A 24,549-nucleotide genomic window follows, 5' to 3' on the forward strand; every position below is an offset into this window, starting at 1 on the left:
TACGATGGTGGTAACAACTAAATCTGTCTCTTATACACATCTAGATGTGGGCTAGCCTACTGATGTACTGTGTATAGCATGGGACGATGAAGCATAATATGACTAGGCCTAGGCCTAAGTAGACAGTGCATTTATATGTGATAGAAAGTACACTTTCGAATGAAATAAATTAAAATAAGAGAAAAAAAAAATTAACTAGGGCCTAAGAATAATTCAGTTGCAGACGTACCTTCTTTAAATAATGCTAACTATGCGGCTCTTGTAGCCCTAGCTAGGCAAGGCACTGGTGTTTGTTTATCCATGAAAAAAGCACGCCGGGAGAGTTTGCCTTACCAGGAAAAGGTGACGTAATCTAGCTTATGACGTATGCATGCTAACTATAACGTGAGTGTGACGTCACCAAAAAAAAAAAAATTTCTATTATAACTAATATATTATTAACTAGGTTTGTGGGCGTAAATTCCCTTAATACAAATTAAGAGTAGCACCATCTCCTTGCTATACAAATTACAGCTCCCATTGACGTCTCAGTCGAGAAATACGGGAAGCTGAAGTTTTTCTCGAAAATCTGACTACGAAACCAAATCGAAATTCACCTTCCACTTCTGACTCTGAGTTGTGCTTCGCACACGCCGCTGAGGGCGTCATTCCGGGAACCCTGCGTCCAGAGTAGACTGGTTAATCAATTTTATGGATGAACAACATCTTTACTACACATTTCTGAAGACGACGATATATTTTTGAGAATCTTCTATTGCGATGTCTTTCAAAAGACAAAACGTGCCTTCATGCTCAAATTATCACAATCTTGGACTGCGCCCATACGAAATGGCTACCATTTAATTCGGGACCCTTTCATATAGCATCTTCTTTCTAATACAGATGTTAGTCAATGGATTTTTTCTACGAATTTATATTTTGGTTATTCCTCTGCATGCATTCACATGCAAAACACATGACATTTGGATATTATTTGGTTACTCATCAACGCGTTTGTCGAGATTTGCGGTAGAATTAGTCAATCGAAGGAAGGCTATCAAATGTGTCAGTCCTAGCAAAAAATATTTTCCTAGAAAGAAACATCTTCTTTGGTTTCTTCAAGAGGTTGAAAAAAGCTGTTGAAGATCCTCTAACGAATAATGATAATGTTGCTTTCCTACATAGATGATTGTGCTACTGACGTGGGGGAGATAATGATGGTGATAATGATAGTGCGATAGTGCGATAGTGCTACTGACGATTGTGATGATAATGATGACGATAGTTCAGCGTGTGATTATGATAGTGATTATGATAATGCTACTTATGACGGTAATGGTGATGATTGCTACTAGTGATTTAATGATGATGACGATAATGGTGGTGATGATCAATGATGCTATAATAATCTGGATAATAATGTTACTGACAACGGTGTTATCAATGATGTTATAAAACTGACGTTGTAAAGATGATGGAGATGTTGCTGCTGTTGTTGCTGTTGCTGGTGATGCTGATCATGATTGCGATCATGATGGTGACGATAATGGTGGTGGTGATGGATGATGGTATGATAATGCCACTGACTCTAGAGAAGGTAATAATGCTACTGACAATAGTGTTGACAATGATATAAATGCAAATGACGATGTGGAGATGATTGAGTTGTTGCTGATGGTGATGGCAGAAATACGATGGATGATAATGATAATGCCACTATTTCTGTCAAAGATAATATTGCTGCTGACGAAGGTGTTGAAAATAATTATAGGCCCCTAATGCTACTGAGGATGTGGTGCTTATAATGGTGGGGATGATGATGATGACAATGCTGAAAGTTTGATGACAGTTTGGTAAAAAGTTGTTGACCATGGTCGTTAACATAATACTACTTATGATGGTAGTATAATGATGATGATGATGATGATGATGATGATGACGGTGATGATAATGGTAATAGAATACTGCTGCTGATGATGTTAGTGACCATACAACAATTGATAATTGTTGATGATGACGATACTTTTGTGGTTGCGAATGCTACTGTGAATACAATGAGAATGGCGCTGATGATAATGTTGATGATGACAAGGATGATGAAGATGATTATTAACATATTAAGTGACAGAAATGAAACTGGAAAATAAAGGTAATGATAATGAGGACTATGGTGACTACGGTGAGGAAAAAGTTGTAAGAAATATATTTTCAGTTTAAAAAGAAGCATTACCTCATGAATACGACCGCCAAGAGCATCAGATTTGAACTTGCATCAGTAAACTCGTAGAAGAAGTGAAACGCTTTACACGAACCTGTTGTCTCATAAGCAAATCCACTCGGATGACGAGACGCGTGGTACTCTATGGGAACCATTATTATGCGAAGAATCAAAGTGACATAGAACGCTGCGTGCAGGAACCATACAAAATCTCGATATAGTTTCCGTTTGGCGATGAGGTAGATTATGACACAGTTTGAAGGAAAGCCAATAACACATACGATGGTGGTAACAACTAAATATGCCTGCAACCATGGCTCTGCGTGTACATTAATTTCATCTACAGTCTCGTCTGAAAAAAAATTATTATCATTATTGTTATTATTATTATTATTATTATTATTATTATTTATTTATTTAAAAATAATCTTTTATTGAAATTGTGTATTCTCAATATTTTAATCCTTGTATCATTTTATTTATATTTAAAAAAATGAATAAATGATGATATATATATATATATATATATATATATATATATATATAAATGAATATAAAGTTGTCGGTTCAGGCAACGTATAGTGCATCTGTCTCTTATACACATCTAGATGTGTATAAGTATTACTATTATTGTACTTGTTTATGTTATATTATTAGTGTTTATTATTATTATTGATATTACGATGACGATGATGGTATTGGTGATAATGATGTGGTGGTGGCAATATTTATTATGACAATATTAAAAATGATGATGATGATAATGATGCTGATGACGACTATGACAATGACGACGACGACGATGATGATAATGATAAGGACGAAAACAGAAATTGACATTTTAATTACCTTCACTTTGTTTATCTTGTTTGTAAGATGGAACCTCAAAACTCCAAAACTTAGATCCTTCGTCCATTTTTTCCTTATGATGTATCTAATAAAGATAAAGATAAAACATTCTAAAGCAGAATGTCAGACAACACATGGACAAAATAGTAACAGAATGGAGAGACATGGATGGCAAAAGGTCCAGGGGAAGACAGCGTATAAGATGGTATAAGATTGAGAGTTGAGATCGATAAGTATTGGGGCAGAGCGAATTGGTTTAGCACAGCAAAAGACAGAATGACATATGGCGTTAACATGCTGAGGCTTTCGTCCAGGAGTGGACTGGCAAAAGCTGATGATGAATAAAAAGAAAATATGATGTGACTTTCGTATTAAAATGAACTTTATTAGGCCTTACGACATCATAATTATAACGAATGTTATAGCCTATGGGTAAGTGGAAATATATATGGAAAGAAGAGGATACAGTTAGATTACGAAGAGCAAGCAAGCGGCATACCTAGTGACAAGAAGGTACCTAATGACGATGATTTTTCTGCTGCTGCTGACATGATGATGAAGAGGAAGAAGATAATGATTTTTACACTAGATGTTAATTAACGTGTAACACATATTCTATGCGAAATTATTCTTAGTATTTTATTGTTATTAAAGCAAGATAATTAGAACTTTTACTTTTTGGTTACTTTTAACCAGTTCGTGATCAATTGTGTTTGGTTTTGGTCTGTGTAGGCGTATAATTTCTGCAGAATGATACAGTGCTATATTGGAAAAACTTACCTCATCACTGAAATTGAAACACGTTCTTACAATATTTCTGACTGATACTCAGATCAAATAATAAAAAATAAGCATATGGATGATTATATAATATTTAAAATTCTATCCCTTATTTACTAGTCTACTTACGATTTTTGTCTTCTATGTCCAATATATATTAATAATGTCCAGTGGTTAGGAGCACTTAGGCGAACATGGACGTCGTGGAATCGTGAACGATTCTGCGGCAATTGAACGGTTGTCTGTGTGTTATGCTATTCAAGTTCCTTAGCACACACTCTGTGGTTTCCGATCCACAACTGAAGAAGCTGAGAAACTGTTAGTAGAGCTTCTACTGGGAATGATAGATGTATTTTCAATATCCAATTCCAATTTTACTTTCCCCAAGGCCTTGGAACAACTGGACCTCTGAGCATGCGTACAGATCCCTCTGCTGATTAAAGTAAGTTATTGATCCTTCGAAGACGACACCGGAAAGTATTTTGGCAGAATCACACGCGAAGAAACTTTTAAAGTCAAAGCACATGAGCTTGGTACCTATGAAGCATTGGAGTTAACATTTAAGTTCACGAAGCATACATTGGCCTAGTAATAATAAAATCAAAAATATTTATTTTATAAAAACATCACGTATCGAAAAATTATAATGTACTACTTTAAATGTTTTCAAAAGAAGTTACAAAGCACTTCCATACTGAATTTGCATATATATCTTCCCGATTATTTTATGTATTTCAATTGTTTATTTTAAACAAGAGCCGCCAATTTCAACAAGCTATGGTATCCCTTTGGGTGTGTTATCCTGGATAAGTATTTTCAAATAAAATATGCACAACTTTACAGTACGTGCACTTCCAGTCACTTAATGTTGTTTCACACTATATTAATTTGGGCGCGTTACACAACAATGAACGACAGTTCATTGTTGTGTAATATTTTCCCTATGTGTGAACCACATAGAATGCGCGTACCATAATCGAAAACATTGTGCTACTGTAGCTTTCGAACCTCTGGTCTACTTTTTCACAAGAGAAAGAATAGATAATTATAGTGACATAACCACGTCTTTTATTTGCGTCAAGCCGCTTGTGATTGCTACTGAGGCATGCCAATGTGAACCAAGCTTAAAACCTGGTTCACACTATAGCAATAACAATACAAATACACTCTATCCTTTCACAGCACACACCGCAATTGCAGTGCGAAACTCTGTGAACTGTCATTATGACGGATGCTTAGGGAGTGGAGTCGTATTTAATCGTGAGAATAAGTCATTGGGTTTATCCCTGGATCCTGGGATTAAGGCTTACATCTTAATTACCAACCTACAGGTCAAATCCAAATTAAATAGCCTATATAATTTTGAGGTATTTAATGTAGTATCAGTATAAACAGCATTTTATCATTCAATCTTATCTATTTTTCATTTGTCTATTCATTACAATTATTTACATGGTTTTCAACTTTCAGCTATGGCCAAAACAATATGTCACAAATTAAACTCCTTAAATAATTAATGTAAAAATCGTTTAACAAAATACAGAAAAAGTGAATTTTTAAAATTTGCATGTCCAGACAGTAAAGATATTATTTTTGAAGTACCTGGTGACGGATGTACCAATAATTGAATAGTCCCTTAAGACTAAACTTAAATTCTCTTTATTCCCTCGTGACTCCACTTTAGTGTTAGACTATTATTTTGTCCCTGGTTAATATAAATTGTAATCATATGATTATTTTTTTTAACCGTATAGGGCTACAATGTTAACCGATTTAGGCAGTAATTTCTTCCGCCAGTAGGATTTCAAATATGTCATTTTGGAGATGATTATTTTGTTTCGTTCTTTAGGCGTGAGGAAAATTATCGAAAAAAATAATCAGACCACTCTGCAGTTAAAAGTTCTACCTGCAACTTATACACAATGCGAACAATGTTACAGGTTTAATAGCATTGTTTTCCTTTGAGTTAACGCAATAAATTGTTCTAGTTTGAATCAAACTTAATTGAAGAATGTGCCACTCACCAAAATTCTATAATACTGTACTGTTTAACATGAAGGAAATATTTGATGATTTTTTTATACACAATAACGATGGTCATGCTTCGCTGATAAATTTTGAACGTGATGATAACCTGATGCCTAACAACTAAATTATTGGTGTAGTTAACCAATACTTTACAAAACAAGACTTGAACATAACAGTAAAATAATCCCCGGAAGAATTTGCAGTAATTGGATTTAGATACTTTAGTCTTTCATCCTAGAACTCTTTTTTGATGGAGAATAAATCTCCAAAATATGACCTGTATGATACAGCAAATACCAAGTAGAGTAGTGATATGATGCGAGTCCAAACACTTTGTAAGTTTAGGGTATCTTAAAATCAGGCTCCAAAAGAGGCCAGGCTCCAAAACAAAAGAAAGGGAAACAATTTGATATGTTGTACAACTGATTTTCTATGACACAAAAGTATGTTTGAAAAATAAATATCGAGAGCGGTTAATGGGATTGTTTGAAATAATAAAAAAAAAAATGGTGGAAAAGGCTATACCCCCACTCCTCTAGTTGTTAAATATTCAAAACTCTGAATCTCATTAAGAGTTTTTAGTCAACCAACTTTTTTGGTTTCTTAGAAAAATCACTTGTCAACATAGCAAAAAAAATGTTTTCCTACTAAACGCTAAACAACTACTGAAAAATATTGGCAATTCTGAGTGTTTGTGTGGGGGCCTACCTAAAAACAGTTTATATTGGTGTTTTATAAGAAAATAAAATTTTGGGGGAGAAATTTCCTCTACCTGTTGGTTTTTGTGTTACGAGAAATGTTAGTACCAGAACTAATCTAAATTCCTTTCGAAACGTTAAAACTAATTAATATCTACCTGTATCTACACGTAAGGGTTTTTATTTCATACTTTCTTAGTTACAATTACGTGAACGCTTTTCTAACTTGCTTAGTGCATTGCTTGCTATTTTAAATTCAAGATATAAGAAATGAATAATGTGAATGAATTATACTATGTTCATTAGCTGATGCATGTTTTACCCCAATTTTATGACCTTGGTTAAGTTTTCAAAGATTTTCTGCCTCATGTATCTTTAGATAATGTTCGAAAGAACAATGTGAAATTGGATATATTGCTTATATGAACTGTACGGTGGTCTTAAGAATGTTCCTAATATGTTTATAATAAAATAGCGGCATATTGCGTTCAATAATCATTGTCAGATGGTAAACAATGCAAATGTAATCACTTATTTCACTAAATTAATATCATAATCGTTAATTTCATCATCATCATCATCATTTTCATCATCGTCATCATCAATCATCATTATCATCATGTTAATCATCATCAACGCCACCGCCATCATCTTCGCTCTCATCATCAATGTATTACTGTTATGATAATAATAAATATCATCATAATTATGTTCATTGTATTTTTTTTGTTCACTTAATCATATTTAATAAGGTAACTATTAGGTTATTTGTTTTTATGTTATAAATGACAAAGGTGAATTATTTGTTTATTATGCTGTTAATAATAATAATAATAATAATAATAATAATAATAATAATAATAATAATAATAATATCTGTTATGCTTGTATAATGACAGTAGGTAAATCCTGATAGGTTTAATAAAATCACTGCAAAGAACCAGATAAAGCATTAAGAAAATGTGGTATTGTATATATACAATAGACAACGCTTTATTCATACATTTTTTTATACAATTTATATTCAAATGATGTTAGTAAATAATATAAGGGTTTATAAATGCTCTACAGTATTTACAAATGCTCTACAGTATAAAATTATTCTTGTATAATAAATGAAGTAGATCCATATCCGGAACAAGATCAAAAATATAATGTAAGACCAATATTTATACATTTGAGTATAGAGTACATTCGGGTACATCCGGATACATTCGGGTACATTCGGCTATAGTGTGCAACACGTATATTCGGGTGGGTTGGGTGTAAGGTCACGTGAAGTATATACGCTTAAAGTAAAATAATGGAATATTTTTAATTTACGGAATCTTGAACGCTGGATCCCTGGGATTACTTGACGCATCCTGAGGGATAATTCTTTTTTTCTTTAAAGCGCCATGCTCAAGGTCATATTCCTCTCTATGGGATTATGCAAACTAGGTCGCACACTTTGCCGTAATGGCGCCATGTGTGAGTTTCTCTTTATTCTCATCGTCACTACCACTTTCAAGAACAACCCAAATAAACGGTATTCAACTAAATGGATCGCTGCAATTCACTACAACCATCGTCACGTGTATGGTGCAATAATGTGTTCCTATATTATAATGTTTCAAATTTATGAAAATTAACCTAAGATTACTAAAATTATATATTTTTTGTGATTGCTGACTTCTTTATAAAAATGAGCAATGTTTATCTAGCTCAATACATGTACATCGAATGGATGTTTTACGTTATTCCCACATTTTTTTCAATTCACAGTCCTTAAACTATTTTATGACTGCTCAATGAAATTGAAAATGTGATATTTTATTTGTACAGTATTGTAATGATGTACATGGTGAAATGGTAAAGTTTTTTTTTCTTTCACAATTGCTGCCCCTACATAATGGAATGCCCTACTTTTAGAGATCAAAACTTAATCTTACAGTCAGTATCTTCAAGAAAGAGTTAAAATATGATCTCTTCTCCGTCTTATACTATTTTTTTTTAGACGCATGTAAACTGTTTTTTCTTAATCTTAAATTTATATTAATGCTATTAACATCAGTACTTAGTACTAACCTTCAACCTTTAACCTTTAGTGTGCACTTTGAGCAATACCATTTTCATAGTGCCATTGAACCTTGCATTCTATCGTGGATATTGACGCTATACAAATCATTGTTGATTGATTGATTTATTATCATCACTTCTAAACAATAAATGAATTTTAAGTTATCTTTAAAATAAGATAGGATGCAGATATGCGTATAAAGTTGTTTCACCTAAAGTAATGGACCATTTCACTAAGCCCCTCCCATTAGATATTAGGTAGTTTTCTTAACTTTAACGTTAGTACCCAACTTGCAACGCGATAACTCCGCCCCTTTTGTAAACGAATCGAAATACGTATGCGCAAACCCGTAACTAACTTCCGTCGAGCACATACAATCCTGAAATTAACGTACTCCGCAACGCGAGATGAATACATTTTGACGTCATCCGTTAACGTTGAGGTTAACGTCGTGAAGCGAAAACGCCCCATTGCTGCTAAGTCCCACAAGACGACAGTGTTGAAACCACTGATATTTATTATAATAGCTATTATAAGTCAATCGTTACGTCATCACTGCAACTCCCAATTTTATTTGCATATCCCCATCACCGCACTATTTTTTCATATAGGCCTACTACACGGTTTGCTTGATTTTTTTTAGGTTCGTGCGCAAAAGACCAATTTAACTTGTAAATCAATTTAACTTGATAAATTCACCTAGCACACATACAGCTATCACCCAGCACTACGACGCGCAGATGCACGATTTTTTTTCCTGCATCAATCAAAACTTCGTATAATAGGCCTATATTTCCGCTAGTGTACTATACGAAAGTATTCTAATTGCTTATTATAGAGACCAGTGGTGCAATATACGCGAACATGTGTGTTTGTGTGACAACACGTGTGCTTGTTGGACACGCGCGTATTCCTGGCACTTTTCTGATTGGTCAGAAAGGTCCATTTAGGCGTGCTGACAGGCGTAGCGTTTGCATTAATTCATCAAAATTGCTCCGTTGTGAAAAAAGTTATATGTTGTACAACTGCTTTTTCTGAGACAAAAAAAAAAAAAAAAAAAAATAGTGTTTGACAAAAATCTCGGAAACGGTTAATGAGATACATATATTTGAATATTTAAAAACTGGGGATAAAGGGAGTAACCACACTTTTCCCACCATTTGCACGTCATATCGACAAATTTTGTTTCTAGATACTGGTTTTAAAAACTCATAATCACTTTCCATTACTTTTCCGTGAATTATATTTTAAAGAAAATTCCTCTTATTACACCTATTACATTCCCACGCAGGTGACGAGAAAATAAGAATGAAATTATGGGAATATGTATTGGGAATGTAGTCGCCATCAATCCAGCAATGCGGTAGCTATGAAAAAGTGCCGGACTGTTGTTAGTAAAATCTGAACTGACATAGACACCCCAAACAATAGCAATTGGTGCTAAGCATACTGCAAATGATATGGTCATTGTAACTTGCATCAAAGTTGCCTAAAACAAAAACAAACAAAAAATTAATAACAAATAAAAACATATCATTACATGTATTTATATTATTAGTTTTCTCTTTCATTTTAATGGGTTTCCGTCTTATTCACACTCATCAAATGAAATAGCCTATCATGATAAGTCTGTTACGTAGAGTAACAGACCTAGCTGATCAGGACTTAGCTGAAAATGAATCATAGTATATTTAGGCCGGCATATACATTTCATATTACCAGGGAACTGTGAAATTTCACTGTTCCCTGATGTTACATAATGACGGATTTAAAATAAGAAATCTTTAGAAACATGGAGCAGTAGATCCTCCAGTAGATTCCGTTAAAGCCTCTCCCCCAACTCCTTGGATAATGAACCACAGAACGACAGTGTCAACGTTACGTAAACCGGCACTCCAAATGGTACATTATTGCTGGATACAGGTTTCAAGTTTAAATCCATGAATAAAATGAATGTATGTTTCTCCATTTTGCAATAATTTTAGCGCGCTGTAAATGAATATTGATTATTATTTTACTTTATCATTACTTATTATTTTACGATTTTACGTGGCCTAAACAACCAATGTTATTGTGATTAAAAAAATCGTATATAAAATTAAATTAAATTTTCCTTTTTTGTCCAATTCCAAAAATTTGAAATTGGAAATTTTGGCTGGGCCCATGGGGACCCGCAGCAGCCACGGTCCAGCGCGAGAACCAACATATAACGGATACACTGTTCCTTATCCCGCCTAACTCTCATACGAGGGTTATTCGAGGACCAGAGCGATCTGACTCATATTAACACCCGACGCTGGCCGGGTTTGAACTGAGGTCTACAGCGCAAGAAGCAGAAATATTACCTCTAGGCCAAATCGGATTTTGTTGGTTAGATATAGTCACAGTGTAGTTGTTGCGCAGATACCTTGTTGATTTATAGTATATACCCAAATAATCAACATTTATCCTAGCTTTTAATTCTAGTTCAGTAGGTTCCAAAAGAAGCGATTGCAGCTGAAACCATACACAATTTTCAGTTACATTGAATACACAAAAATACGTGAAAATAAAAACAGAAAACGGATACTCAACTGTTGTTTACCCAGGCAGCGTCTGGGGGCTATAAGGTACTGCCACCCGCATTTTGATAACTCAGAATGGACTGGGGTTTATCAGGTACTGCCAACCATAACCTGAAAACAGGTAAACTATTGAATTATACAGTTTAACAGTAAATAAATAATATATTGAAAAAGTTAAATATTAAATCATACCAATCTATATATGTTTCAAATATTATCTTTTAAATATTTCTCTTTAATGTTGGAAGTGATGTCATTTTACTTGGTTAAATAGTGGTTAGCAGTTTGTTTCAATAATGTGGGCCTTTGATAAATATTGATCTTTTACTTATATCAAGTCTATTGGGTGGGATGTGCATCGGATTTTGTTATTGAATCAATCAATTTTTCAAATGGAGATGGTAGTTCTTGAAGATGATACTTGAGCATAAAGCATGCAACTTGTATTTTATGATCGTATATATTTAACTTTTTAACAGACCTTTTTTCGTTCTAAGTGGTGAATCTGGAATCATTCTAGCAATTCGTTTTTGTAATATATATAGTTATTCTATGTTTAGTGGAATATACATTCCCCATATTATATTACATTATTGGAGGTGTGTAAACTTATACTACCCATCAACTCCAGCACAGGACGGGTAGGGTTGATGGTGGCGCCTTCTGAGTGGTACAGTGCAGTGTTATTGCGGAGTGGTTGGAACATTGGTAGCGAAGTATTTATCTACTCCAAACGTATGCTTGAACATATTGTAATGCTTATTTGGAATATGAATTGATTTTTTAAAAACATTTCTGTCGTTCTATATTTATCAACCAAATTTTAATTTCAGAAATAAACATATTTATATCATTCATATTGTATAGTTGCGTAGTTTAATAGTTTTAGGATAATAAGTATTCTTTTTACCTTCTTCTGATCACGGATTGTAAGTGTGTTCTTTAAATCTTCAAGTCCAATCAAATAACTCTTATCTTTAACAATCGATGAATCAGACTAAAAATATAAATAGAGAGTTAATTATCATCATTATACATTTTTAAAACTGCACACACTTTCTTCTTCTGTTAATCCCTTTCCCACATTCACGATTTTTGCTACGACAGAGCACGATTTTTCAATTTTGAAAAATGGCAAAAGCGTCGTCGTAAATGTCGTGGTCAAAAATAATTCATCGTATTGCATCGTACTGGCTCTTGATGTCATCGTGATGAGCACGATTTTTTTGGAATGTTCAAAAAATCGTAGCCGTGAAAAAGATCTTGGTCTACCGCAGCGGCATCGTGTAAGTGGCGTAACGTTGTCGTCGTTTGTCGTGACTGTGTCTTTTCCATTCCATACCAACAACACCTACGACAAGCCAAGACGTCGCAGCGGTTCTAAGACGATTAGATACGATGCCAGCAGGATACCATGAAGACCGTGGTTTATATCACGTGGCTTTGTGTCAGAAAACCTACTAGTAGGTGTTCATATTGTCTAAAATATGGACGACGTAAGAGCCATGGCTGTGCCCATACACTTCGTTTAGGCCTATGCATTAATTATCATAACTGTAGCAGCCAACACATTTTCTTCTTCTATAGCAGCAGCTTGCAAATATTGATGGTGTTTCAACAGTGCCCTTTTTTGTCATGTGATGTTTGTTTTTGTGATGTGCGTCTTGTTAAATCGTGCTAACGTCATGCTTGCGTCTTTGTAAAATCGTAGTGACGTCGAATTAAAATTTTGGTAATTCGTAGTACGTCGTCACAAATCGTAACTCTATCGTTATGATTCGTAAAAATGTCGTCGCACTATCGCATTAGTGCCGTAATACATCTTGACAGCGTCCTAGTAGAGTCTTGATGAAACGTAAAACTTGACCTTTTTGAGTACGAATCACTACGATAGAGCGCGATTTTAAAACTTTTTAAAATCGTGCTCCATCGTAGCAAAAATCGTGAATGTGGGAAAGGGGCATAAGCCGGTTACTCACTGCGTGCGACGGCGACGTGACGGCAACACGACGAAGAACGCACGCGAAGACGCGGACCCAACGTTGCGTCGTCTATCGCTCGCCGAAAGCAAATGTGGATTCGTCGTACGACCGTCGTACGACGCAGTGAGTGTCCGGCTTTAAAGAGAATTCGGCTTTATTTACAATATAAACGCATTTCTTAAAGCCAGGCTCCGGAGAATTGCTATGTTATACAACTGATTTTTCTAAGATACAAAAAGCATATTTGACATACAGAATACTTGAATGAATATTTAAAACTTGTAAAAAGGGGGCGTAACCACCTTCCCCCTCCAGTTTTTATATGAAGTTTTTCGTCCTATATGGTTTTTGTGTCTTTTAATTGTACAACATATTATATAGGCCTATAAAAAAAATGTCTACTTCAAAGCCTGGCCTTAAGCCGGTAGTTGAAGGCAACCCATCGACGAGGCCGTGCCGTTTTAATAGAGAGCTTTCGATTTGCACGACGAAGTGACGCTAGGACGGATTCACGCCGCATGCGTGACCGTCCTCTGTATACGTTCTCTGGTGAACAACCTAGTGGCCAAATTGCGTTTAGAATCCACGCGACAATGAGAACTTTATGTGACGTCATTACGTTGTACGTCCTACCGTCGTTTTGCAATCGAAAGCTCTTTAGTACTTGCCGTTAGTGTCTGCAGTATTTGATTTCCCTTTAAATCACTCAATACTTTTTCGTCTGACATTGGATTTTTTAAGACGGTTGAGGAGAGCATAGTCGGGTCGAGTGCCTGACTCCTTGTCGTTTGGTCAGTTGAGAGGCCGTGATTATGGAATTGCACGCGTAGGTTACTGTCCTTTGCGTAAAGTCTATCTCCACGAATCAGTAAAAGGGTGTTTGACAAAACCATAATCAGTAAGGGGAATATCAAGGTCATTATAGCGAGGTATGTAAACCACATCTTGTACTTTGCCGAACGCACATCGTTGAAAAGGCAGACTCGATGTCCAAACTCGTTATTGTATAGGAACTGAAATTAAAAGGAAAGATCTGTAATTAATTTTCTAATCAAAGGCATAAAATATTAAATCTACACACTTAAGTCGGTTTTCCATTAGGCGAATTTATTCGCGCGAATCGAAAGCGCCGCTCATGCGCATGCGCATTTACATTTCTATCGGAGTTTTCGCTTTATCGAAATTGGTAATTCGAACTTTTTCTACTTTTTGCGAAGCGAAAAATGTTCGCAACCAATCAGAACTCAGGAACCGAACCGACGCCTTCGATACGCACGAATAAATTCGCCTAGTAGAACAATCAGCTTAAGACGTGATAAATATTCAGTGGCAATGAAGTGTGGGTAGTAAGAAAATGAAACTACAACCCTTCGTGCGTGGTAAATTTATAAAACCCGTCCAACAGTATCGTCGGCGGGCAAAAAGCATCACCCACAATTCCTAAACCCCGACTAAAGGGGATTACCGGTAAAGCTATAGATTTCCTTTAATTTACACATTTTCCCACTATTGATTTAACGTCTACCAAAAAGATAAACGTGTTTAAAGAAAAATTAAAATTAATATGATGATGATGATGATGATACTAATAATAAATATAATAATAATAAAGATTAAAAGAAAATTATTAATAATAATAATAGTTTTGATGATTTTTCTTTATTTAAATATACTATATACTTAGAAGGAGATTAATTTATTCAATAATAATATCAGGAATATAAATAACTCAGCACGTACGACGAATCTAACAGAAGGTATACTGGATATAATTGACACTACTATTGTGATGGTGACCAAAATCATAACCGTTAGAACCGGACGTCGCTTGGTTATGCTGTTTAGTGATGTCAGAGAAAGCCACCTATCAGTAATAAAAAATAACACACACACAGTTATTATCACAGTTTTCAAACGGAAATGAAAATGTATATCACATCCTCATTGAGCTACATTATGCATTTAGGTCAGTCAGTCAGTCAATCAGTCAGTCACATTATTAGTAAACCAATCAACAAATATTTATGTAGCACTAATATCCAAAATATCAATATGCACATAGGTTGGGAAATAATATAATAGGCCTGCCTTTAAACAAGCATCCAAAATATCAATATGCACATAGGTTGGGAAATAATATAATAGGCCTGCCTTTAAACAAGCATCCAAAATATCAATATGCACATAGGTTGGGAAATAATATAATAGGCCATAATGGTGTACCTTAGTCCACATGCTGCCAACAAAGACAAACGCATAAATACGTTTCCGAAGTCAGAGAAAAAGTGAACAGCCTGACATGAATATACGCCCTCCAACGGCCAATTCAAGGGATCCGTGTGAGACACGTACGCGAAGGGCAGTGCAACAGTGTGTAGGATCACAGAAAAGCATACCACACCCTGGTATAGCCACGTCACATCATGTAAAAGAGAAGTCTTCCAGATGCCAAAAATAACTAAAGTATTACCGATGAACGAGACGAAGCAGGCGATGATGGTAATCGATAAATGAGCGCGTATTTGGTTGGTACTATCGAAGTCTTCATATTCAACTGGAAAAAAGAAAAATATTTAATTGATCGACCTATCATCAATCAATCATCACTTAATCAATCTGATCAACCAGTCGATCAATCGATCAATTGATCAATCAATCAATAAATCAGCCATTCATTCAGTCAGTCAGTCTACCAATTAATCAATCACAATCAGGCAATTAACAAAATGAAGAGCTCATAAATGAGAAGAGGTTCAGAGGCGGATAGTCATAAATAAAAATTCACATCTAACTTAGAATAATGTTTTAGCGTAATTTTAGGAACTGAAACGAAAATTTTCTGTAAAATTAACAAAAAAATCTTCTTTGTTTACAATGGCGTATTTAGGAGTATTAGCACGAAGGTCTGGGGCGTGAAGGTTAAGTCGGTGACTTTAGCTGGCAACATGAAGTGGAATGAGGTGAAATGTTTCTACGTTAAGAGTGCGCCCCCAAGCCCCCGTTACACCACTTCTTTGTTGCCATGATATAGTATTTATATTATATATAAATCTAGTTTGTATTCACCGATATAAAGTAAACGTGGAGATGCTTACCAATGGATTCTTCTTGAGCGCTTATGAAATCATCACGCGGGAAGCTGGTTTCCATGTTGCAGTAAATCTGTTGGTAATTATTTTACACAAACTTCATATGTATGAATAAATGTAAAGCTCGGTTTTAAGTAAAACAATTTATAAGCGAGTTTTGAAACAAACACAAGAGACATTACGCCTACAAGTGTCACACGGGCAAATTGTTGTTAACCACTTGAAATTAGAGGGAGACGCAGATGTTTGCGAAAGTTGGTTTACGAACTTGTCGCATACAATGCCTCGACGCAGCAAACTTTTTGCAACCAAGGAATAAGGAAAAGCGGAAATCTTTTTTTTTTCTTAATTTTGCGTTTGAAGTGTGATAGCGACCCTTTCACTACTTCTACGATGTTTGTCAAAGGTTTAGCTAAACGCAGGTTATCGCGGTGTACGCGTGTGTCATCATCATACAATAGTATGTTCAACTGCCAATATTTGTTGGCTACTACTCAAATTTTAACGCCTGACTAAATACTACAATAACAATAAAAAAAAACCCCAATATTTTTTTTAAATATAGACAATGCTAAGACTAGGGCAATAATACATTCGCCTATGATCCGAATGCAAAATGATTTATTCTGATATTAACGAGTAGTTTGTGTTGATAGTATTTTAATTGCTCTGTGTGTTCCTGAGTTATATATTCTTACCATCTATCCAACGGAAGATAACCACCATGTACTTCCCAAAAGTATTTCATACGGGAAGCAATCAGTTTAATGGTTTTAACAGAATTCACGAACAATAAGCCGAAGCACCCCAAGAGATATAGAGAGAGTTGGTGTTGGGTTAGTCTAGTTGCGCTAACCCACTTCAACAATGAAGTGTACTTGACTATATCACATAGCTCTTTACTTTAACCAGTCTCAATGTATTACATACTTCAAAAATAACAGGATAGGTGGACGCAGGAATTATTAAATTTTAAGTGCAACTTGACTGTCTCCTAAGGACACCGATTCAGGGAAAGTTAATAAATGCAATAAAAAAGTGAACAATTCAAAATGTGTACTGTAAGTTATCCCTATAAATAAATAAAAATTACGTCACTAATCATGTAATCGTAAAAAGGTCTCATTACATGATAACAGCGTATAAGAACCAATATATTAACATAGTCTAAAGTAAATAACTCTATTCTTAAAGTGTTTTTATAGTTCATTTATCGAAAGCGTTTTAACTTTTTCATTTATATGTTGGTTTAATAATCTTACCCTTAAGGAGAGGTCTGCCATACAAAATATAGTAAATGTATGTTCAAAAATTACAGGCAGTCCATTGCGGAGTATCCCGTCATTTTGTGACAAACAGATACTAGCTAAATGCAAATATATTTTAAAAGAACCAGAAAATATACTTTTTGATGAATTTGTACTTTTACCACATGGTACACGATATCGTAGCCCACTTTGTAAGACAAAACGTAAACTTAATTCTTTCATTACTATAGGCATAAGGCTTTTAAATAAACACAAAACATAGTATATAAATAACATAAAAGGGGTGATGACAATATATGTATAATAATAATAATAATAATAATAATAATAATAATAATAATAATAATAATAATAAAATAAATACTATATAACGATAGCTTTTTACATATATTTTTACAGTTATGATTCTGGTTAGTCTCTTTTGTATGTTTTTTAGTGATTTATATTTATACACTTACTATTTATTTAGTTTTATATATATTATTGTTGTTCGATGTTTATAAATGATTTTAACTTATTGAGTATTTCAGTCCTGTTTTAAAATTGCCCCATGAGGGATAAATAAAGAATTATTGAATTGAATTGAATTGAATTAGTCCTAATGACAGTACAGTAGCTGCTATGAACATAGAACTACATTATAAAGAAACTTAAGAGACATTGGCAGAAATTAGGGTCCCATATGTAGAGATGCTTGGGTGGTGGGATACCTTTCCATATATAATTAAAAAAAGAATGTGAATTGTAAAATGTTGTTTATCTGTGAAATTTGTGGAATAAAGAAATTAAATTGTAGCTTTATAATGTTGTTAAATGCTAACATAAAAGGTTTACATTGGTAATTTAACTTTCTCAATTCTATCACAACAATTAGTAGCCTACAGATTGAAATAAATGGCAATGTTATCAGTCATAACAAAACAAAGGAATATTAGCCCACTTCCTGATACGACATCATAACTAAAAGCCTGGTTTTAATAAAATCGCAATACTCTCTCTAAAGTTTTATTTTTCACTGCAATCGTTTTGTGTATACTGTAACCGTCCTCGACTCAATCGAGAAGCCTTCCAGAATCGATCGACCAATCCGCTGTGCCATTAGCTGTCGGCGATGGCGTGTAAAACCTTATGGAAACTAGCAAATGCCACAAATAAATAATGCTCAGGTGCCTAACTTTATAATGATCCGTTTGAATTTGAAATAATTCCACATTTAGGCCTCAGGAATGCTGTCATGTTGACGTCAAATTATTTGTATGACACAGAAACTTAAAATCATTCATTCAATTGCCATACGGTAATTCTTCCCTTTTCTTATCAATATCAGCCTAATAGTAAATTTAATCCAATGAATGAGAACCAAATAATGTCACACCAAGAACATTTTTAAATATGTTGAAATCCGAATTATTGTAAAATCATAGACATCATAAATAAGATTTCTATTACAGTCAAATGATTACAGTAATCGAAATTGACTTATATTCAGTAAGAGATGTATACGGATATTATTTCTGTTTTGTTTTTATCATTGATTTTTCTTCTTCATAAATAAGATGATTAAATATACAAAATAAAACTAATTGGTGAAGACAGTACAGACACAAATCTTTATTCTTTATACAGACGAGAACAGCAGCAACGTCAAAAACAGCAGAAACAACAGCAAAAACAGTAACAAATCTCAAATATTAGCACAAGAAACAATAGCAATAACTGCAGCAAGCACAGCAAAAGCAACAACAGAAAAAACGGCAACAACACAGTAAAACGACAACAGCAGCAACAATCAGCTCACAATTTAATAAAAATAACAGAACAGAAGCAAAAACAACAACAACAGCAACAACTACATCACAATTAGTAATAACATTAGTAGCAGCAGCTATAGCAGCAGGAGAAACAGAAACAACGGTGACAACACAGTAAAAACATCAACAGTAATAACAACAACAGCACCACCACAATAAACATAACAGCAAGAACAACAAGAGCAACAGCATAAATAACAATGGCAACATAAACGACAGCAGCAGTAACAAAACAGCAGCAGAACAGCAACCACAACAACAACACCACCAGCAGCAACAAAAGGAAGATAGTTTCACCATTGGATATAATGAAAATACAAAAGGTTAGGCCTATAAACTATACCAACTAAAATTTAAATTATTAATAAAGTTTCATAGATTTTTAAAGAAATTGTAAACAAATAAGACTACCTGATGACCACATAATATTAACTGATATACCTACCTGTGAAGGTGTTGGTAAGCCTATGTGTGAGAGTAAGTTAAGAGTAAGTGTGACCCACAGAGAACTGAACAGATTCAATAGCTGAAGTTGAGGACAATAACAAAATGTGGGTGCCAAAAATAGAGTTGGCTGATGTAGTGTTAAGGCACTTATTAAGTAATCTTGTGATTCGGGTTCTTGTAATTGATGTATCACTTTCAAAGTGCGTATTGTTTTCTGTAAGTAGATCGAATCATAAGCACCTATAGTCAGGAAAGGGTTTTAAATTGACACATTGAAGCGGATGCCATGGGAAAATGACAAGGTTACAGTGACATTACTTTAAGTATTTTCGGCGAATGCATGTGGCAAGGGACACATCGTGTAAGTTCACTTAAATTGATGAACATATGCGAAGATGTTCATTTCTCCTTGAAAGAAATAAAATACACGTTTTCACATGATTTGGAACACAAAACGCACCTTTGGTCCGTTTTCAGGCATCTAAACATGCACATTTTGTAATGCGTTGCGTCAATGTCTCATTGTTATACAACTGTGTTCATTTTACGGAGAATGCACTTTTTACTAACTTTCCAATGTGTGTAAAATACCCAGCAAATGTCTTCAGTTGCAAACCTTGGCTTAGTGAAAGCCAAATTCGGAAGGGCTTCTAACATCCTTAGCTAGGAAATACTCATGCTTACTGTAATATTCAATAACACGAATTAATAACTGTAACATCTTCATGATTCAGTGAATGTGATAAAGGGATGCAATACAATTTATATATGCCCTATACTTAGTAAAAAAAGTCTATTACATAATAATATAAAGGTTATAGCGAGGTATTTAACGTTCTATTAATATGTATAGATTTGACTTATAATAAATCAAGTAACCTTACCGCTTATTTTATTTATTTATTTATGTTTTCCCTAATAAACATCAATATTTTACAAATTAAAGAAAGGGTTAGTAATGTTAATTAATTACCAAATGATGCGTGACAGTTAGAATAATGTATTTATACATCTTAATTATAGCTTTATTTATGATTTCATTCTATCATTATTACTATTATTATTATTATTATTATTATTATTATTATTATTATTATTATTATTACCATTTTGAATAAGTAGTTAAGGATTATATGTTTGTGTGGGCACGTAAGGATAACTAAGTTTTCAAGCCAGAGGTAAAACAAGAAATAAATACATAATTAATAATGTAAATATATGATAAAAAGCGGAACATCATGTGTTGTGCAGCAGTATCATTAACAATTGTGAAAGCATGGCTTTATATTATATTATATTATATCTGTCTCTTATACACATCTAGATGTGTATAAGAGACAGGAAACAACGAATATATACAGTTTCACCGTACCGTACCCACTACCGTAGCCAGGATTTTCAAACAGTGCGGGAGAATATCAGGTTAACCAACTTTACACGTATTCAAATAGTGGACTCATTTTCTTAAAAGTTGATGACCCATTTTTACGCAAAAAGTGATAACCTTAACCCATTTTCATAAAAGTTTACCCATTTTAGGCTAAATATCAGAAATCTGGACCCATTTAAAAAATATGTAGATCAATTCTTTGTGGACCCATTAGAAAAATTGTGTGGGACTGTTCCAACTGTCCTAATAACTTGCTACGTCACTGACGTAACCATCCATCCCCTGGTACAACAAACACAAGAGAAAAAGTTTTCACTCCGACGGGAACCAGTGTGTATAATTTTACCGAGAGAGGGCACTACAAATAAAAATGGCAGCCTCCATCATAGTGAGGTCGTGTAGGCCTTTAATAACATCATTCGGAATAAAGAAGGTGGCTCATATATTTGATAATAAACTCTCACAATGTATACGTCAAACGTGTAAGTATGTACCCATAAGGTCAATTACACAAAAACAGATGGAGGAAAATAGACGGAAATATTGGTTAACGACTGGAAAGTATGGGGCCCTAATCGTATTCCTCATCTTCACTGCTCCCTACCTCCCTGCATTCATCGAGGCGCCTAGACATTGGGAACCCAGGCGAGAGAAAAAAAGGAAAAGACTCCAACAGGAAGCTAACAGACTCTCTGGTACAACTGACGAAGATGTAATAAATGAAGAGAGTGATAATGCTAATAATAAACCGTATACAGGCTTATCTTTACCCGGACGTGGCGTTAAAGCATCGGAGATTGTTGTTGACAGTGAGGAATTGAAATCCAAAAGATCAAATCGATACAATTTCATAGCAGACACAGTAGACCTAGCTGGACCAGCTGTTGTGTATATAGAAATTCAAGGAAGGTATGCCTATTTGTTTTTTCTAAAACATTGGATATTGTTCCGACGATGACATACAAATCCGATGTGTTGATTCTGGTGGTGGAGGTGGCTTGACACTTACCTTAAACGTATCTTATAGCACTACAGCCGGAACGTGCAGAAATTAGCCCTAGAAATCCATCCGTGCATTTCCAAAAATAAAGGCCGATTTCCAAAATTTCTTGATATACAACAAACATATGCAGTAATGAGCCTACAGTAGTTGCGTTTCTGCTCACCCATTTTTCTAGAGATTTTCAGTGCGAATTTAAGCTAGTTTTCCTGGTCTATTATCCACGCAATTAAAATACTTCACAGTATGGCAGTTCAGCATGTTGGAAGAATATCCATGGCAATTTTAAAAAGTCTGGTACAACTCAGTTTATTCAATGATGCTCATCATGACATTGTATATTCGCTCGTTTATCATTTCATTGATTATTGCATGTATATGTCGAGCATCAAATAATTTCAATCAATCATGCAATTAATTTTTACTACTAATCGGATCTTCACATACTACCAGGAACCCATGTCACATATGTAGGTGTCTTTCACATTGCTTCCACAAGATATATTGCTCAAAACATTGTTGGCTAAAATTATTGTCTGAAACATCATAACAGATTGTTTTAAATTAATATCAAGATTTACTGAGTTATGTAGATTGATTGATTGTAGAGGTACTACCGTCGAGAAGGAGCAAGATGGGGCCCGGACCTCGCAAAGGGGCCTCGAGACAGATAAGATTTAATAAATCAATAACATTGTATGGAAAAACAATATAAAATACTTTGCGCTCCCCCTCCCCCCTCAAAACATTGACATGAGCTCTACCTTGGACCTCAATGTGTGCCTCCATCAGCCCCCCCGACCCCCGCTTAAGGAGTCCCGGCAGCTACAAAAATTAATCAATTCTGCCTTTCTTAATATGACCCAATACTTGTTTTCTAAACTACATTTATTATATTTTACAGGCATCCTTTTCGTAGAGGTCAAGTTCCAATGTCTAATGGGTCAGGCTTTATTGTTTCGGATGATGGCTTGATTTTGACCAATGCTCATGTTGTTGCCAATGGACAGATAAGTGTCGTAAAAGTTCGGCTGAAAGATGACTCAGTGTACGAGGGTCGAGTTATTGCAGTGGACTCAGTTTCTGATTTGGCTGCATTGAAAATTAATGCTGTAAGTTTAGTTCCATTGAAATACAGTTCACCTTCCAATTCGAGACCATCTTTGGGACCTGAAAATTTGGGGTGGTCTCAGGATTCGGTCGGTATAATTTAAATAGAGGTAGCTTTGTGTTAAAAGTTTGAAGATTGTTGGTTCTTTAAAAAGGTGGTCTCTGAATTAGAAGGTTCTCAAAATTAGGAGAGCCTCGGAATTAGAGTGTTCTTGAATTTGAGAGTGCAGTGTAATCTTTTTAAAAAATTGTTTATAGTAAATAGTTATTAATTTTTTATTATCGCCAGGATATGCTACCTTGAAGTACATATGAAAACAAGAAATACTGTTTAGAATACTTGTAGAATTCATGTTAAAATATATATTTTTACATCCCTATATTTGTCAATTTAAGCATGCTTCAAGGATTCAAAAATCAATTTATAATTTTTACTCCTATAGAAGTTTTTAGCATGATTTTTTTTTTCATTTTAGGGTAAAAAACTTCCTAAATTGAAACTAGGGAAATCATCCCAGTTGAGGCCAGGTGAATGGGTGGTTGCTATGGGAAGTCCCTTGTCACTAAGCAACACAATAACAGCTGGGATTGTGAGTGCTGTTAGCCGTACAAGCAAGGAACTTGGATTAAACAAAGATATAGATTATATTCAGACTGATGCGGCAATCACGGTGAGTTTCCTGCCAGTGAGCATTTGGGACCTCTGTTTTTTTTAAAAGATATACTGTACTATGAAAATACCCCCAAAAAATTATATTTTTGTATAAAATTAACTTGATTATTTTGTACTAACATAAAATTATCAAGTTGAACATATAAGTTAGTGTATTTAATATGTTCATGCAAAATCAGGGTATTGTTCCAGGGTTTTGTAATAGAACATAATTTGCCACTTTTTGCCGTTAATGACCACTTCTCCATTCTACAAAATTGTTTCCGATAGCAAAACTACACACCAGTATTCATGCGGTCCCACAAAGGTCACCCATATAGTCTGCACAACATATTTTTTCCTTAGCGATGGATGGCAGTAGTGACGAGAAAGATAAATTTTTTTCTGTTCTTATTTCCAACAAGGACAAAACTACAGGTGGTACAGACTGTATAAATTAAAGCATGTTAATATATTAATAATAAATTATTAATAGTAATGTATATTTATTAGTAACGCCACTGGCTGTAGGCCTAACCTAGGCCTACAGTATATTTTTGTACCTCTAAAATCGATTATTTAAGCCCTTAACTTAACTGAAATGTTATATCTTTTTGGGAGAGGG

The 24,549-nt window shown here is 34.5% G+C and overlaps 3 protein-coding genes across 4 annotated transcripts in view; 1 reads left to right on the forward strand and 2 right to left on the reverse strand.

Annotated features, from left to right (window-relative positions):
- The window catches only part of LOC117105819, a 9,503-nt gene extending 5,189 nt beyond the window's left edge, over positions 1-4,314 (reverse strand). Inside the window, exons 1-3 of the mRNA XM_033247120.1 lie at positions 3,956-4,314; positions 3,047-3,131; positions 2,210-2,549 (exon numbers count right to left, since the gene is read on the reverse strand). Coding sequence (XP_033103011.1) covers positions 2,210-2,549; positions 3,047-3,113 — 407 coding nt within the window. The 5' untranslated portion in view covers positions 3,114-3,131; positions 3,956-4,314. The remainder of the gene's footprint in view (positions 1-2,209; positions 2,550-3,046; positions 3,132-3,955) is intronic.
- A 4,615-nt stretch (positions 4,315-8,929) lies between these two features.
- Positions 8,930-19,929, reverse strand: LOC117105624. The gene is made up of 7 exons (XM_033246800.1): positions 19,771-19,929; positions 16,253-16,319; positions 15,381-15,711; positions 14,898-15,021; positions 13,826-14,170; positions 12,086-12,172; positions 8,930-10,100 (listed from the first exon to the last, which is right to left on the reverse strand). The coding sequence occupies exons 2-7, from the start codon at positions 16,305-16,307 to the stop codon at positions 9,852-9,854; spliced, it is 1,191 nt and encodes a 396-aa protein (XP_033102691.1). The 5' UTR covers positions 16,308-16,319; positions 19,771-19,929; the 3' UTR covers positions 8,930-9,851.
- Positions 19,930-21,504: 1,575 nt separating this feature from the next.
- The window catches only part of LOC117105771 (serine protease HTRA2, mitochondrial-like), a 10,185-nt gene continuing 7,140 nt past the window's right edge, over positions 21,505-24,549 (forward strand). For both annotated transcript variants that reach the window (XM_033247052.1, XM_033247053.1), the window contains exons 1-3: positions 21,505-22,071; positions 23,067-23,274; positions 23,749-23,943. In XM_033247052.1, coding sequence (XP_033102943.1) covers positions 21,533-22,071; positions 23,067-23,274; positions 23,749-23,943 — 942 coding nt within the window. In that variant the 5' untranslated portion in view covers positions 21,505-21,532. The remainder of the gene's footprint in view (positions 22,072-23,066; positions 23,275-23,748; positions 23,944-24,549) is intronic.

Source organism: Anneissia japonica, unplaced genomic scaffold (assembly GCF_011630105.1).
Source record: "Anneissia japonica isolate Jap-2015-1 unplaced genomic scaffold, ASM1163010v1 scaffold287754_len4335492_cov202, whole genome shotgun sequence".
NCBI lineage: Eukaryota > Metazoa > Echinodermata > Crinoidea > Comatulida > Comatulidae > Anneissia > Anneissia japonica.

Bases quoted from the DNA above. Each gene is read 5' to 3' on its own strand.
- LOC117105624 (XM_033246800.1), bottom strand. From the start codon at position 16,307: ATGGAAACCAGCTTCCCGCGTGATGATTTCATAAGCGCTCAAGAAGAA. The intron at 14,171-14,897 runs GTACGTGCTGAG...TTTTAATTTCAG, and splicing joins TACCTTCTGTTAGATTCGTC to TTCCTATACAATAACGAGTT. The intron at 10,101-12,085 runs GTAAAAAGAATA...TTTTTGTTTTAG, and splicing joins CAATCCGTGATCAGAAGAAG to GCAACTTTGATGCAAGTTAC.